Source organism: Crocuta crocuta, unplaced genomic scaffold (genome assembly GCF_008692635.1).
Source record: "Crocuta crocuta isolate KB4526 unplaced genomic scaffold, BGI_CrCroc_1.0 scaffold219, whole genome shotgun sequence".
In the NCBI taxonomy this organism is placed as follows: Eukaryota; Metazoa; Chordata; class Mammalia; order Carnivora; family Hyaenidae; genus Crocuta; species Crocuta crocuta.
Window position 1 is genome coordinate 3609634 of NW_027551572.1, and position 17998 is coordinate 3627631.

At 40.4% G+C, this 17998-nt stretch overlaps 1 protein-coding gene across 1 annotated transcript in view; it reads right to left on the reverse strand.

The window, feature by feature from the left end:
- Nucleotides 1-17998, reverse strand: part of LRP2 (LDL receptor related protein 2) — a 195441-nt gene that overhangs the window by 31879 nt on the left and 145564 nt on the right. The window contains exons 49-62 of the mRNA XM_077751078.1: nt 16612-16907; nt 15056-15572; nt 13617-13769; nt 12933-13103; nt 11273-11496; nt 9090-9267; nt 7916-8112; nt 7006-7251; nt 6243-6365; nt 5119-5238; nt 3735-3851; nt 3126-3242; nt 2054-2191; nt 123-245 (exon numbers count right to left, since the gene is read on the reverse strand). Coding sequence (XP_077607204.1) covers nt 123-245; nt 2054-2191; nt 3126-3242; nt 3735-3851; nt 5119-5238; nt 6243-6365; nt 7006-7251; nt 7916-8112; nt 9090-9267; nt 11273-11496; nt 12933-13103; nt 13617-13769; nt 15056-15572; nt 16612-16907 — 2720 coding nt within the window. The remainder of the gene's footprint in view (nt 1-122; nt 246-2053; nt 2192-3125; nt 3243-3734; nt 3852-5118; nt 5239-6242; nt 6366-7005; nt 7252-7915; nt 8113-9089; nt 9268-11272; nt 11497-12932; nt 13104-13616; nt 13770-15055; nt 15573-16611; nt 16908-17998) is intronic.

The following is a 17998-nucleotide window of genomic DNA, read 5'->3' on the forward strand; positions in this document are numbered from 1 at the left end:
GATCCACAGTCATACGTATAGCTCGAGCCTCTACAGAATGAACTGAAATCCCAGAGATACATTTTGCAAACTGCAGATAATTTGGGGCCCTTCGTTTTTCCTTCTTTTTCACTTTTGCTTACACTGCTCCTCTTTCTCATCACTCCCGTCGCCACAGTCATCCACATGGTTGCACAGCTCGTGCTTATAAATGCAGCGATTGTTGTCACATCGGAACCGGAATGGTGAATCACAGGAAACATCCACTGAGAAAGGAAAGATGGAAAAACACAAGTACCCGTTAAGAGTAGAACGAATCAGTATCTAAAATGCTCCCAGGCCAGCACTGGTCTGGTCTGTCTGGCTTCATTCATCCATTCATTTGTTCATTCAATTAACCAATCGACAAAATACATCTTGACTCTCAAGTACCCACCACAGCACTGTGCTATGAGCCAGATACAAGGCCAAACAAGAAAAACACAGTCCTGGGGCACCTGGGCGGCTCAGTTGGTTAAGGGTCCGACTTCAGCTCAGAGTCCGACTGATGTCACAGGTTTTGAGTTTGAGCCCCTCATCAGGTTCCTCACTGGCAGTGTGGAGGCTGCTTGGGATTCTCCCTTTCTCTTCTCTCTCTGTTCCTCTCTCAGTTGCTTACTCTCTCAGATAAATAAATAAATTTTAAAAAAGAAAGACACAATCCTTGTCCTTGTGAGCCACAAACTAGATATGCTATGACAGCATCTACTGGGGAGACCTGACAGGGATCTGGGTGAGGAGGGATCAGAAGAGGCTTCACTTGGGAAGGCCCTGAGTCAGGAAGGACCATGGCAGGTATTTGAACCTGAATCAAAATCTCTGTCTCCAAAGCACGAATGAGGGAGACAGTGACAACCATGAAGCTGGAGAGGCTGGCAGGGCCCTACACAAACTCTTAGCAAGGAGGCCACTGTTTGCCCCTCTGACTGAATTCCTTCCGGTGAATTCCCTCACCGCTTACATTAAAGTTGCAATATCATATTTGAACCCTGACTCATTTTGTTGTCCAGAGTTAGACATCTAACTGATGCTTATGCACCTGTGAGGAACCCAAAGGTAGAACCCAGGTCCCTTACTTGTTTAGTAAAGGGGTATGGTCTTCTGTGCATGTACCCAGAATTGGGTAAACTCAATACACTTGTGTTCTTCTTCTACATGGAAGGCTTTGGCTGTTTGATTTTCCTTCTGCCTTTGCACCACACACAGGAGCAAAAGGAGAAACTTAGTAATAAGGTTGGTTGGGGGGTGCGGGGTCACATCCAATAGCTGATTCTTGGGAAGTGTAGTTAATACTTATTTGAGTTTATTTATTTTTGAGGAAAGAGAGAGAGCAGTGCAAGCAGGGGAGGGGAAGAGAGAGGGAGAGAGGGAATCCCAAGCAGGCTCTGCACAGAGCCTGATGTGGGGCTTGATCCCACCAACCATGAGATCATGATCTGAAGCAAAATCAATAGTCAGACACTCAACTGACTGAGCCACCCGTGGGCTCCGGAAGTGTTGTTAATAGAGATGTTACTGTGAATGACAGTTGCAACCCTATAAAACAGTGTTGGTTACTTTTTCATGTGGCCGTGTCTCTGCCTCTCCAAAGTTTAATTTTACTGGCTATGGGCACTTGATCTCATAGAGGGAGCAACTTCCTAAGGACTTCTTTGAAAGGTAAACATACTTTTCAAGATCCATCAAGTTAAAAGCAAAACAAAACATGCTTAGTTACTAACAGAAAAGAGATGGCAAGAAAAATGTTGAGATGCCACTGTGAAAATATAATGTATCTTAATTAAATTTCTCTGAAGAGAAGGAAGTACTCTGATGCAGCATTTTTGTCAAATCCATGGGCTAAAAATGAAGTGATGAATGTTTGCCTATGTTCCAAATATAGAATGAGGGAAGAAGACCAAGTAAAATCACAGTGATGCCGCTCATGCATCCAGTGTTCAAAAATTGTCCAACTGCTCCACATGCTCCACATAAGAAATGCTGAGATTTTGCCAGATAACACCACTCCCATACGCGCCCTTTATCTCCCTCTTACAGCACAGGTGGAGTTCTTCGTCAGAACCATCGCCACAGTCATTATCACCATCACATTTCCATGATGACCTGATACAAACATGGTTTTTACATTCGAACATGGTAGCCGAACAATATGCACCATTGGGGAAGCGAGTGGCTGTTGGAGGGGAGGAGACAAATTCCAATTATTAGAAAAAGCACTAGTTTTGAAAAGTTAGCTTCCATTTGTCCTTTAGCCCTTTCCATTATAGCCTGTTCTTCCTCATTCATCAGGATGCACTATTGCCGTCTACTGTCAGAAATTATGGGGGAACATTTCTTAAGGACAGTTGTCCAATCCCAGTATTCAAAGACGTGAGTCATTCTGTGGATAGCACTGGACTTTTTCTTTAGAGGCAAGGGCCACTCTTCAGCTGTGTCAGTACTGGCTTTACTCATCATCCATTCATATAGTTTTTTTGAAGTCAGGTTTCAAGATGTGGCAACCACATCAACAATATTCATCATAGACAATCAACAATTAATACTCATTCAGTGATTCATAAAGACTAAACTGTGAATGATCATAATGGCTTTCATTTTAAAGAACTCTTTTATGTCATCATGCAAGTTAGAAAAATGTTAATGCTGTAAATTCAGCATGTTCTACTACCCAATCCAAGTTCTTTATACTCATTTATTCATTGTTCGAACATTCTTGTTTACCTGTGTTCTTTTCCAATTAATGATTTGTGATACTCTGGTTTCTCTTCAGACTGTATAAATCTTTCACCTTTCACCAATTAATGATTTGTGTCAGAGTTGATAATATGTAAGTATTTTTCTTAGCACAGATATTTACTATATTTTCTATTTAAAATATTGTTAATGAAATCCACCTGAATGACTATTATGAACTATTTGGATATAGCGACTCAAATCCCAAGGGAAATGATAATGATCAATGAATGCATTGATAGATAATCAATGAATGCACAGAAAATCCCCATGGCCTTCTCATCAAAGAAGTGGTGGCTGATGAAGAGGTGGGGTCTAATAGGCCACATCTGTACATTTCATATAAACAGTTTCCCAGGTGCCTAGAAGCTTACGACAGGTGGCTTCGTCAGAGGCATCCAGACAGTCGGCGGTTCCATCACATTTCGATTGTTCAGGCACACAGTGTCCGCTCTGACACTGAAAATATCCAGGTTGGCAGGTCTTCAACTCTGAAGAGAGAACACTGTCATTCCAGAAGGCCTTGCTGTTCTCAGACAAGTCCATGTAATATAGTAAGTACTTCATCACATTCCTATTCTAATGCTCTGACTTCTACACCACAGAGCTACAGTAATACATCCCTTAGGGTCACTATCTGGGGAACAGCAGGATAAATAAATGTATTTGTTGTCATTTATAAGGACAATGCAGATTGAAGTTTGCTCCTAGGAAATGATTAAGTTAAAATGAGATTTTAAAAACTTTCTTGCCATTTTCCCCTTTTATTAATCAAGACTGCTGTAAGTTAAGAATAAAGCCTAGAAAATGCAGACCAGAAAGTACTCTGTTATGCTAAGGTTTATATGTTACCTAAATTACACAAGAATTGTTTTACCCTGAAAAACCATATAAACTCTCATTTGAAGCCCCTACTTCTGTCAACAATGCTGACCCTAGTACTACACCCCAGGGTAAGCCTCTCAAAGAGCTCTGACAGTTACCACAGTCTCGCTCATCTGAGTTGTCTCCACAGTCATTGGTGTGGTCACAGACCCATCGAGAGGGGATACAGCTTTGATCATCACATCGAAATTCACTTTCTGAGCACTCCCGGGGGACTGAAAAGGAAAGCCACACAGCCATCAGTGGGGACAAGAATCACACAAAGAAGACGGACTTCTGAGTACCCTCACTGTACCAGGCACTCCCATGTCCTAAGTCCTAGCCATCTTCTTGGCCAGGCCAACTATCTGCCCTCCAAAACTAAACCTTCTAACTCAATTTTAAGAATATAAAGAATGACCTTTATTAAGAGGTTTGTTCAAAAGTGATTTAATCTTAAGATAATTCTTGATTTCATGATAGTCTAGATAACATCCTGTGGAATTAAACATGAACTTTCTCATATTTAAAATTCCAGTGGGATCACACTTTTTAGTCAATTGATATTTGCAGGTGCAATCAGCATTCTAATTCTCTCAATTGCCTATGGCAAATGGTGATCACTTCTTATTTCGAAAAGGTGACCGAAGTGAGAATATATTCCATATTATAGTTCACCTGGCTGGCTCAGTCGGTGGAGCATATGACTCTTGATCTCAGGGTTGTGAGTTCAAGCCCCAAATTGAGTGTAAGGCTACTTTTAAAAAAAAGAATGCTTTCCATATTAGTTGATCTGAAATTGACATATATCATGAATCACTAACATATGTTCAGGGCAGGGTCTCCTTAAAGCTGTTTTCAGAATACATCCAGTTATTCAAGACTGACTATCTAGTTTGATGTGATCCAGATCTTCGGCTTCCTTTTCTTGACCTCTTATTCAATTCTTTGTAGTTACCACCTTCACTGGGAGAGAGGAACTAAAACCTGACCTGTTAGCCTTCCTAAAATAGTACACTATTCCAGGAGGGATGACAATCCTAAATACATGATCTCTTTCCACTGCTATTAAGGCCATTTTGGTGCAAGTGCTTAAGAAGCAAGGTCTTTGAGTTAGTGCCTTTCCTTCCTGAACTTCTCTTCACTCTGATTGGTTTCTTTGTATTCTATTTATCTTGTTATATTTGTCCTTTATTTAAGTCACCTCAAGTTCTTTGTAGAAAAAATGTTAGATATAAATAAATTTAACAAACAAAACACATATTTGGGTAAACATCCTTCTCCCAAAATTTCATTATAAGCATCTTAAAGGGAGATGCTTATGTCCTTAGCCAAAGAAAAAGTAGAAACGTAGCAGTTAGCGGAAAGCAAGAGATTAGGTCATTGTCATCCTACCCATCGAGGAATAATGTCATAGACAACGAAGTTATGGACAGAGAACAAACATCACAGCTCTAGTGGCACATGAAGATGTGCCTGAACCCTAGAACCCTGAACACTCACCGCAGTTTTCCTCATCTGAGTTATCTCCACAGTCATTGTGCCCGTCACATCTCCAGCGAAGAGGGATGCAGTGGTGGTTGTTACAACGGAATTCTCCCAAAGGTTTGCACGTCCTCTCCTCTACAAAGTACAGTTATTGCCAAGACTTCAGAAGCCAGAGGTCAAGAAATGCCAAGGTAGTACAGGCTTTCTTGTGGGACAATCTGAGAATTATGCTACCATAGACTCAAAGCTCCCAGAGAGAGGAATGCCAGCAACATTCTATCAATATCCCTTTTTTGGCTGTCCTGAACCTATCCTACTTAAACCTTAAATAGCTGTAAACTAGATTCATTCTCTTTTCTAGACACTGCTCAAAAAATGAACTGATATCTGGCTTGTAAATTTGCAACAAAGGCCTGGAAAGGAAGATTAAGTGATGCTACCATCTAATAGAACATTTCCATCTCGTTGCCTTCAGTTGATTAAATTCAGTGTTATTAAATTCAGTGTTAAAATAACCCATTATCTGCCGTACTCTCTTCCAACTAAACCTAGCCCATGCACTCACAGACACGGCTTCAAGTGAAACCATATGGCTAATCTTGACAGATTCTATTAATTCATTGGGTCTTTTGTCCGTAAGTTCTTTCCATGTTGTTAGGGTGACTTTAGCTTACTAATAGATGGTATGGACAGAGAGAGACATTCAGAATATGAAAATCTTCAAGTAAGAAATACTCTGGTGTTGAATTGTTTTAGAAATAGACAGCAAATCTTTTCTCTAGCCCCCTTCCATCAATTTCAATCAATCTATATAATTAGATAAACAATTTAAACTTGTCAACTGTGAATAAGGATGCTACATTTAGGAGAAATTATATAAATTCCTAGTACCTTAACATCTTCCCCAATAACAACCTCCTTTGTGATGGTATTTCATTTAAGATGATATAAACTCCCTCCATAATCTGATAAAATGCTATAAAAATGTACCATGTTACTAGAAAAATCAATAGATGGTGCTTTTCCAGAGCAAAAGAGACGAACAATAAGGACATGGGAAATGCACTCTCATCTCCTAGATGGCACCTGACACTTAACGTTTTCTTGCTTCCCCCCAACTCCCCTGCAGCCCCTCCTACCACAGCCTTGCTCATCACTGTTGTCCCTGCAGTCATTGAAACCATTGCATACAGCCCACTGTGGGATGCAGCGGTAGTTCGTCCTACAGCTGAATTCTGTATGGTTGTCACAGCGATGGCTCACTGAAAAAAAGAGAAAATAGCAAAGACTGAGACTTCAGTTCTGACTCTATTCTGAAAACAGCATCGAAAGACACCTTCTCATTGTCATATTAAGGAGTAGCAAGTATCATGTTACCGACTGGATTAATTGTGGCAACATGTGTCTGTTTCAGGTGTTGTCTATTTAGCAAGAACAGAAAAGGTCTTAAGTGTCCTCACTCTCTCAGTATCACTCATTTATGTTACAAGATAACTATGGGGGGCTGGGGAGGTGAAGAACGGGCTTGAAGCAAAAAGAAACCTGGGTGTCAGCTCTACCACAAAATAGAAATGTGATCATCCACTTAATGTGAACGTCAGTTTCCTCATCTGTAAAATGGGAATTGGTAACACACACATTCCCTCCCTCACAGTATTGTCTTAAGGCTCAAATGAGAAAGTGCTAGACATACAAAATATTCTGGATAGTTAAATATCTAGGGTCTCAAGAGGAAGAATCAGATACTTTGGAAACTGGGTCTGGTTCAACCAGCAAGCCCTACTTTGCTTTGTAGTGCCAGAGTTAGCAGGGAGAGCCAACACGGAGCATGCCATGGGGCCGAAGCAGGGGCCTCTTGGTTTCCTGCTCCTGGGCATGCACGGTCCTCCCACAGGAACTTACTGCATTCGGACATCGGCTCATCCGAGTAGTCTCCACAGTCATTGTCCACATCGCACTTCCAGCCCTGAGGGATGCAGTGGTTGTTGGCACACTTAAAATAGCCCGGCTGGCAGATCCTGCTGGCACAGTTGTAAACATCTTCATCTGAGTTATCCCCGCAGTCGTTCTCTGAGTCACACCGCCAGGCTTCAGGGATGCAACGTTTGTTGGCACACTGCCATTCATTGGACTCGCAGCGGTGATGCTCTGCAAGCAGGGGCATTTGGTTGCAAGGTGTCAGCAACAGAAGCTCCTAATTTACACTGATGGATCCTGGAAAGCCTGATCACAACTTCTTTTCAGAGGACTTAGGTCCTAATGCACTTATTGTTGACCAGCACAACTACACAGTCAGTTATGCTTTTGACTATGACTGTCTCCCAAATTCATAATTATCTTTCTCTTGCATGCAGAATTAGGGGTTCAAGACTACTCTCTGATGTCATACTAAATTCACCTTCTCCTGTCTCTGTTCTCCTGATGGACAATGTGGTTGTTTTTAGTTTGTAGGATTTCCTTCTTGGCTTTTAAAAATGAAAACAAATAAATATTACACACAAGAGTTCTTGTTTAAAATGAGAGTGCGAAACCCTCATTTCATCCTCAGTGTTAGCTTCCAAGGAGAATTCTATGCAGAGTACATGGGAAAGAACCATGGATGCAGACGACATACCTCGTACCTCAACTGTTTGCATTTTAGAGATCTTAGTACATCTCTAGAACTTTATAAAAATATAGTATAGACTCTTGCCTTTTCTTCTAGGACTTTGGACTAGTTTTTGGGTTATGACATGCAGAAAATCCCCACAGAATCATTGCACACAATCTACTATAGAAGTGGGCAAAGAAGGCATAAAGCAATTCAACACACCACAAAGAACCTGGTCTTCATCAGAGCCATCAGGGCAATCTTGGTGAGCATTGCACAGGAAGTGCGAGCTGGTACAGTTGCCATCCTGGCATTGGAACTGGCCTAGTGGGCAGTAGCGCTGTGGGCAAACGACCGATTCGTCGGAGCCATCTGAGCAGTCTCTCTGTCCATCACATTTCCACCAGATAGGAATACACCTGACAGAGAAAATGCAGCATTTTCTCAGCAAAACACTTGCTAGAGAGACGCTACCTGGAGAGAAGATGTCAAAACTGAATTGCAGGTGATAATACGCATGAGTTCCTTTAATGTGGTGTATTTTCAGAGAAAATAAAACTAACGAGATGAGACGATACAGGTTTGTTAAGACCCAAATGCATGCTGAAAAAATGCTTTGACCTAGCGATTAAATTCCGGCTACAGAAGACAATGGAGAGTATGTTTGGGATTGTGATTCAGGTAGCAGGAATTGGCTGGGAATATCTGCTGGGGTGACATGAAATGCATATGGGTATTAGTTGGGAAGGCAGAGGGCACTTACATTGATTGACAGCCTAGGTCAAGATAGACATATGTTAGGTCCTTAATCTAAGATATTTTATTCTATCAAAATGATCTGCCACTGAATCTTAAATGCCATGATTTGAGTTAATCCCCTGCCCCCCCGACTTCACGCTCTGACTCAGTCATCAATGGCCTGCAGCCTTTCTTAGGGAAATAATCTGGGCACATGTTTTGTAGCAGATACAAATGACCAAAAATGGGTTTAAATGTATAATCCTGGATCCTCTGGCATAGTTAACTAAGAAGATGGGCCAGTATATGAGGGGGAAAGAGAGAAATTCTACCACTGTTGACTATTTTTCAGTGTGCATGTATACAGTCTTGGCCCTGACATCTAGGACAATTTATTAGAAACAAAAAACACCATTTGCTTCCTCTATAGATATAAATACTTGCATACGTAGGTACAACTTTTGTTTAACAAATTGCTTCTATTCATGGAAGAAATTATCTGAAGTTGGATACAGAGTCTTGCTGCATTCCAAATGAACCACATTAATTACCCAAAATCTGAGTTCATTAGGAAATTCCCATCCTTTGGACCCTCCAAAGTTCAATAGGTATTCACCGGGGTGGAAAGGCAGTGGGGTAAGGGAAGAGAGAGCCTTACTTTTCATGGTTAGCACACAGGAACTGGGTGCTTGAGCACTTGGGCACGCAGAGGTTGAGCTCACCCATACGGAGGGTTTGGAAGTCATCTGGACACTCACAGGTGAATCCATTGCCTCCTGCTTTGATGAGGCAGAGATGAGAACACCCACCATTGTTGGCACCACAGGGATTGTTCACTAGTGAAAGAAGGAAAATATATGTTCGTTCACTTAAAATATCAAGCACAGGTAAGCTGACTGCCCACGTAATCAAACTAGCCACTTCTCACAAGAAAAATCATTATCCAAGTTACATGCTTTTTCCAAAAATTCATAAATAAGACTGATGGTAGAACTGAATAAGCAATGCTGTGCTCTGAGAAAACTGATGTATGTGCTACCAGAAGTGAGGCATACCCACTGGTATTTAGGACTAGCGAAGATGTGTTTCTCAAAGTCTTTGGAGAGCAGGTGGAAAACTTAGCTTAAGTTCATGTGCCCAGAACCTAACAGTATTCATTTCTAGCAGATGCTATATTCTTTCATTCTAAGAATCTGGGCAATTGAAGTATGGCCAAGGATGAAGTGAACAGGTAAACTGTGCAGCATCTTTACTAATTTTCTAGGTCATCACTTGGAGGTGAAGATTAATTTGAACTTCTATTTTATTGTTAAGTAAATTCTATGTCCAATGTGGGGCTAAAACTCATGACTCCAAGAGCAAGAGTCCATGCCCTACCAACTAAGCCATACAAAGTGCCCCTAATTTGAACTTTTGCTAAAATAGTATCAAGGGCATTAACTTCCGGGGGTTGGGGGAACCTGAACATCTTTATTTTGCTGATTCTTATTTTTCCTTACTTATAAGTTTATCATGTTTTAACAAAACATGTCCACAAAATCCATTCTATCCCCAAAGCATATTCCAGATCTTTGCTAGATTATCTTTAAATCATACAATGGATTTAATTACATGATGAGGAATATTAGTTCAAAAGAAATTCCCTTAACTTATGAGATACTGTGTTGCTCTTAACATTACCTCCCAGACGACAAGCATAACATATGTTTAACACACAAAATGTCATATGCAAATACGCATTTAATAAATGAGATTTTATAATTATTGCAACTTTCTCTTAAACATCTCCTTTATATCAATAACTTAATAGATTGATCTTCGTATTAAGGAATGACTGTTAGTCTCTCAACTGTTATTATTTATTGTGGCTACATAAGAAATGTCCTTATTTTTCAAAGGTGCTTTCTTAAGTATTTAGGGGTGAAATGTCATGATATTTTACCCACTTTAAAATACTTCAGTCCTCTCACCAAATACATCATCTCAGTAAATATAGCAACATAACAACTTTTAATTCTTATCAAAAACAAAAGCCCAGGTGTTAAGAAAAAAAAAGTTATATACCGCTATCAACAATAGCCAAACTATGTAAAGATGCCAAATGTCCAACAACTGATGAATGGATAAAGAACATATACATATTGTATATTTATATACAATGGAATATTACTAGACAATGAAAAAATGAAGTCTTGCCTTTTGAGAAACACAACAGATGAACATAGGGAAAAATAAGATAAAAATAGAGACAGAGGCAAACCATAAGAGACTTTTAAAGACCAAGAACAGGGGCACCTGGGTGGCTCAGTCAGTTAAGCATCCGACTTCAGCTCAGGTCATGATCTCACGGTTCATGGGTTTGAGTCCCACATCGGGTTCTGTACTGACAGCCAGCTCAGAGCCTGGAGCATGTTTCAGATTCTGTACCTCCCTCTCTCTCTCTGGCCCTCCCCTGCTCACACTGCCTCTCTCTCTCTCTCTCTCAGAAATAAATAAAAACATTAAAAAATAATTTTTTTTTAAAATAAAGACCAAGAACAAATTGAGTGTTGGAGAAGAGGTGGATGGGGGGATGGGCTAAATGCATGATGGGCATTAAAGAGGACACCTGTTGGGATGAGCACTGGGTTCTACTCCTGAAGCCAAGACTATACTGTATGTTAACTAAACTGAATTTAAATTTTAAAAAGTTATAAGCAGCCTTTCCCATATGTTTTGTAGAAAACACTAACAAATGACATCATTCTCTTTATAAATCATGACGTTTAATACTTAAAGAAATAAGAACGGCATGCACATAACCCAAAGTACCTGGGCCAGACTTCTCTGTCACATACTCACCAATTGGCTGCCTGTACGGATGATACACATGGATGTCAAATGGCTTATGTGTTGTGTTCACCAGGACAGTCCTATGTGATCCATCATATTTATTTCCTTTTTCAACTGTCCTTGTATTCCAATCTGTCCAATAAATAGTGTCTTCAAAAATGGTAATAGCAAAGGGGTGAGACAGTGTCCCGTCATATACGGTATGCCGATGTCGGCCCTCCAAATCAGAGTACCTAGGATGAGGGGGAAGAGTCATTCAATGAAGCTAACTCCTTTCTTCTAATGGCTTTAGGGATAGATGAACTGATGAATCAATTAATAAACTTCTACTTTCTCGTGGTAACTGAAGCCCAGATCCTCCCCCAAACTCTTAGACTCTAATTCAATAAAAACTAAACTTAAAATATGTTTTGGCTGAACAAAAGCTGTAAAAATTAAAAAAGCCATACTTGAAAAAATAGGATTAGCCACAGGGGTTCAACAATCCCTAAATCTTAACCATGGTTGCTTTGCTACAGATGCAGCTGGTTCAGGTCTTATAGGCATATAGCCCCTTACATTAATGTTCCCCATTCAACATCTTTTTGATATCCTGAGATGGACACTATTTTTGTTTCCTAGGTCATTGGACTAAATCAGAGGTTAGCAATATAAAGCTGGGGTTTTGCTTTTTCATGAACATTTCTGAGGAGAAGCTGTTCTTAGGCGACAGCGAGGTTCTCAGAGTCACCTGTAAGGAATGTACTGAGTGAAAGTACAGGCCTGAAAGCTTCACTTAGCATATGCTGGCAACACATTTATTATTAATCATTTCCTGGGAACTACTGATGAATAGTTTTCCAGACAAATACAATTCCAGAGGAGGTTTTCTGATTTCAAGATATCACAGAGCATCTATGGCCAGATTTCCAGGTTTTTCCATTTCCATTGTCTCGTTCATTGCTATGAGTCTGTGTCAAAATACTGATCTCAATTTTAGAGTAGACCCTAAAACTAAATGGGAGGTCGAATGAGCTAGCAGCTAAGAACTTTGATGTTATACATACAATATTAAAAATATTCTCCAAAATATAATTTGTGGTAACTTATAGAAAAACTTCAAGACCTTCTTGATCAATGTTATATGTCTCAATTTTAAAAACAAAAGGTTAGGGGCGCCTGGTGGCTCAGGAGGTTAAGCGACTTCGACTCAGGTCATGATCTCACAGTTTATGAGTTCAAGCCCCATGTCAGGCTATGCACTGACATGACAGCTTGGAGTCTGAAGCCTGCTTCAGATTCTGTGTCTCCCTCTCTCTCTGCCCCACCACTCATGCGCTCTCTCTCTCTCTCTCTCTCAAAAATAAGTAAACATCAAAAAAATTTTTTTAAACAGGTTAAAAAAGGGATAAGAAAATTAAGACGAGTTGAGCACAAAGCTGCCTCTGATAAGGGAAAGATTACTGCTTCCATTTTCTAGATGAAAAAATAATAAGTGAAAGCACAAGGACAAAAACCTAATCTGGCTTCAACCTTCACACTCTTTCTACTGTACTATAACCACAGAAATGACTTCAGAGTGACTTCTAACACACAGGCTGTTAGAAGCTGCCTGGGAATAACACACTGGCAACACAAGCCCTGGAATGAACAGTTGCCCAGTTTACTTTATCCTTTTCTATGTACGTACTCAATGTAACCCAGGTGGGCATCTGCCCAATAGAGTAGATCATTGGTGTAATCAATGGTGATGCCATTGGGCCACTCTATCTTGGTAGAAATAATCACAGACTTATTCATTCCATCCATGCCTACTCTTCCAATGTATGCTCGGTGAGCCCAGTCTGCCCAGTAGACATGCCTGTTGGAGAAAATAGGTATCAGAAAAAAGGGTCAGTCCTAGAAGCTAAAAGAAGTCAGCAGCCAAAAGACATAGCTCTTCTCCAATTATAGAAATAGAATTGACATTCTACAGAGTATTTCAGAAAGGAAAGAGAATGAACAGAAAATAATCTTAAAAAGGGTGATGTATAGGAAATGCTCAAGAATGGACATGATTAACTAGGGATTTCAGTGGATTTCACATGGAGACTCCAGTAGAGGTGGGGTTTTTTTAACCACAATTTTCTCTGCATGCAGCCAAAATAGGTGACTTGAAAAGTGAAATGGTATGTCATAGCAAAGAAAACAGAACAGCTGATGAACATCATTTGAGCAAGCCATGCTTCTACCCATTATAACTAAACATTTACCAGTTAACAAAAGCAGAAGACAAATCCCAGCAAGATATTGGCCTTGAGATAACTATGTGAACAGCCTTTTTGATTACAGAGGCAGAAGGAGAGAAGAGCCCAAGATTACAGGGAGACAATACCCATAATGAGGGTGAAGGGCAATTCCTCTGGGATTTTCAAAGCAGAAGGTATTGTTGACATCCACGCAATGCTCAGCCAACTTGCGGCGGTATCGACCAGCAAGGTCAGAGACAGAGAGGCAATTCAGGTAGGCATCCACCCAATAGAGCTTTCTGAAATTAAAGGCCAGGAGTTATGGATATAGCCATTTTGCTTGTTGAACGGTACATAGTTAGCTACCAAATTTCCTATCCATGCTATGATGGAATCATAAAGACTGTTATTAGAAGGCACATGACCCCAAGAAAACAGGGGCAAGGGGAAACAGGAAACTGACCTTCCTGCAATGAGGCAACAGAAGATTCAAGATTGTGAGCTACATACAATTCCCACTTTAAAGAGATTGTCACATAGGGAATTCGGAGACCACACCTCAGATAAGGACGCAGCTTAAGGCATCCTTCTCAGGCAATGTAAAGGCTTAGAGGAGCAGGGTCACAGAAGGGAAAGCAATTAGTGTTATGAAGTACAGTTTATATGGTAGAGCCAAGGAAACAGACTTGTCTACATGAATTATAGAGACCACACAAAGGAACTCTGAATTATGACAATTTTAAGATACAGAGAAACCTTACCCCTCCCTGGCCCTGTCAGACTAGGCCGGCAAAATGAGTTGCTTATTCTGAGCCATGTACTTAATCAAACTTAAGAACCTTCAGAAGTTTATTAGAATATTTTAGAAACCTGTACCTCAAGGGTATTACAGTTATCAATATTTATTGCTATTCAATAAAAATTTATTTTCTATAAGGCAGGAATTCTTAATCTGTGGTCCTTAATCTACCATCAGGGTAGGTGAGGCTTTGGGGGATCTATGAACCCTCTAAAACCAAGGCAAAGTTGTGTGAGTGTAAAAATTTTAAGTGCTTTTATCCAGCAAGCAAGGGGTTCACGACTTTCATCAGTCTTAAAGCAAAGGATTCAGTGGCCCCTAGAATTTGAATGTCATTTAAGCTCTGATGGTGACCCTGTTCCAACCAACCTGGATGTCAGACTATGTAACTATTAGCACAGCAGCATCCTTTTAAGTATGAGGATGAGGGAATGAGAATGCCTAAATTTATAAGCCTTGCCAGTTAATTCAGTTGGGTAAATTCTGATGAATGAGATGTCCACAAGCATGGATTCAATTCTCTATTAAGACAAAAACAGGGGCAGTCAGTTAAGTTTCTGACTCTTGGTTTTGGCTTAGGTTATGATCTCATGACTCATGAGTTCAAGCCCCATATCAGTCTTGGAGCTGACTGTGCTTGGGAATCCCTGTCTCCCTCTCTCTCTGCCTCTCTCCTGCTCACTCTGTTTTTCTGTCTCAAAAATAAATAAATTATTTCTACCAAACTGAAAACATTGGCTATAATGTTTTTTAAAGTGGTTTTTTAAAAATTCTGTGTTTTCTTACCTGGTAACCCAGTCTACAGCCAGACTTTCTGCAGCTGGTAGTCTGTGGCTTATAACTGTTTCCTTGTTTGTCTTATTCAGAAACATTCTCTCAATGACTTTATTCTCTGCATCAATCCAATACAGTCTCTTTTCTACCCGGTCAAAATCCAGTGCCACAGCATTGCCCAGTCCTTGCAAAATGAGGGAGTAAAAATGGCCATCTAGAGTTAGATTTCTCAGATAGTAACGGTTACTAAAAATGAGATAGGGCTCGATGTTACTGTTCTGCCGGCAGCTTCTTCCATCTGGTTCTCGGAGGTAGCCCGGGGCACATTTACAGATGTAGGAGCCCACTGTATTCTCACACTTCTGGCTACAGACAAAGGGAGTCTCCGTGCATTCATCAATATCATCACAACTCCGATTGTCAAACATAAGCTTGTAACCAGGACGGCAAGAACAATAGAAACTGGTGAGTGTGTCTGTGCAGTTGTGGTCACAGCCACTGAGTAAAGGGTCATTGCATTCATTAACACCTGTAAGCAAAAGATGGATATTAGAGAAGCTAAAATGTCCACCAGAGACCCACCCTAATAGGTCAAGCTTCCCACTTGACAGCCCAATTCTTACTGAAATTTGCTAAAGGAAGACAGTCAATAAGACCTTCCTAAAGGCCACAGATTATTCAAAAGTCACTATTTTTCAACTTCCTCTCCAATTTAATCCATCACAGGTGGTTTTAGCAACTAAATATAATAAGATTAAGTTTGACTTCTAATCCTATACCTGCTACTCTCCTTGTAAACAATAATTTAAAAAGTAAAATGGCAAGAGAGAGGAGAAAAAAGGGCAAAAGGAAAGAGCCTGTCCAGTGGTTTGCCGATAAAACAGATCTCAGGGGATGGGGGGTAGGGGAATGCTGTGATCTGTACATCTTCCATTTCCGTGGTGTGACTCTCTCACCACAGCCAATTTCAGGTTACCAGGGCAACATCACTGAATATGGGGCTGGGAAGAGATGTAGACATTTGGCTCTCACAAGATAGGATGAGCTGGCCAACAGCCTCCTGAGTGTATTTCTAGCTGGTTCTGTGACACATAGCCAAGCTCACCCAGAAACTATGCAGGGTAGAGAACATGTTCCCATCAATTCTATATTTTATAATTCCTCAACTGTTTTACCTGGGGAGAGTGGAGCGAGAGGGGGTTTAAACTCTCCCCTTTGGTCACCTGAGGATGAAAATAAACAGCAAAGGAATTCTAGCAGAGGGACAGCTCATGCAACAAGTCATTTCAAGGGTTCAAAGAGAATCAACACTGTTTGCCTTGTTTAAGGTATGAATTTTTTCATCTTCCATTCTCTATGACTGCCTAACTGATGAATTAATGAAAAATGTTTGTTTACTGACCTATTATATACCACAAAATCCTTGCCTTCTGATAGGCAAGCAATAGTGATTTCTTGGTACTATTCTATTTAGAGGACAGACTGAAAAGTCCTTGTGAGTCATAAAGAGTTGAGAACCACATTCAGTCTCCCTGTTTTCCTTTTCCCAAATCTTCTATTATACTCACCACATCCTTTTTCATCACTGTTGTCTGAGCAGTCATCTAGGTGGTTGCAGACTTTCACCATATCGATGCAGTTCCCATTGTTACACCTGAACTGATGAGGGGGGCACGTGGTCTCTGGAGTGTGGCACAGGTGCTCCAGCTCATCAGATCCATCTCTACAGTCATTTTCCCCATCACAGACTTCCTGCTTATGAATGCACAACCCGTTCTGACAGGTAAACTGGCTCTCACTGCAGGTGGGGTACAAGCAGTCCCTCTCGTCACTGTAGTCACCACAGTCATTGTGCCGGTCACACCTGTGTAATGAGACCCAGTACCACTCTTGAAGAAGTTGACAAGGCTCAACTGTCAACCATTTGGGGCTTTGCTTCCTCCTTCTATGTGAAGGTCAGCTTGACCATTTCGTTAACAAGACCACCCATGACCTTATTTACTTCTCCCCAGAATCTTTATCCACCGCTCCAATCTCCAGCTTTAGAAGAATCTAATATTTGGCATTCCATATAATTTCCCCAGATGCTGGTTGCTACCATTAGACATGTGGATCTGGAGATATTAAAAATAATCACATTCACATTGTATAATTGTATAATAATCACATTGACAATTTGTTTAAATACAACTTGTATAGTTTTGGTGTTCACTTCTATTCATCAGATAATGATGACAACTTATGGACACAAGTTGGATAGCCATATGATAGAAGTGTCCATACCCAAGTGAAAATATATTATAAATGATGAGACTATTATGTGTCTTATAAGAACACGTATCTTCCAGTTGTAATAATGTTTTCATTGTCCTGTTCCATCCATCTTTATTTTATATGATACCCTGCCACCTATCATGTGATGTGAATGGTCATGGTGATGGCAAGGAGGGAAAACTGATAGATAAGCATGGGCTGAGGGCAAAAGAACAAGGCATTTCTTCGTACTGTCTGGGGACCTAGCATTCCCAGGCATCACAAGGACAGCATAGCTCCCTGAAATTCTGTGAGCCAGGCTGGTCTTTCCTCTCTACATTATTTCAAGATCCCATGAATCTTATGACTACCGAAGATGGTCTTGCTGACAGTGACAAAGCAGAAGTATAGAGGAATCATGGAATTCATAAAGTAAAAAGGAATCTTGAATAAGGATTGGCAAAGCTAATGTTTGACAATTCACAAAAGGATTTACCAAAAGGGGCATAGGAGCTAAAGGCACAGTAATAAAAAAATGTTAAAGTACAAAAGCTGAATGTGGTCAATTTTATAAGTGATTTATGGTCAGGTCACTAATCATCAATGCCATCCACAAACCTAGGGCACTGGCAAAGTGATTTNAAAGCAAATCACCATGTTTTGGGACATAATAACACATCAATATTCCAGCAAGCTGCTCAC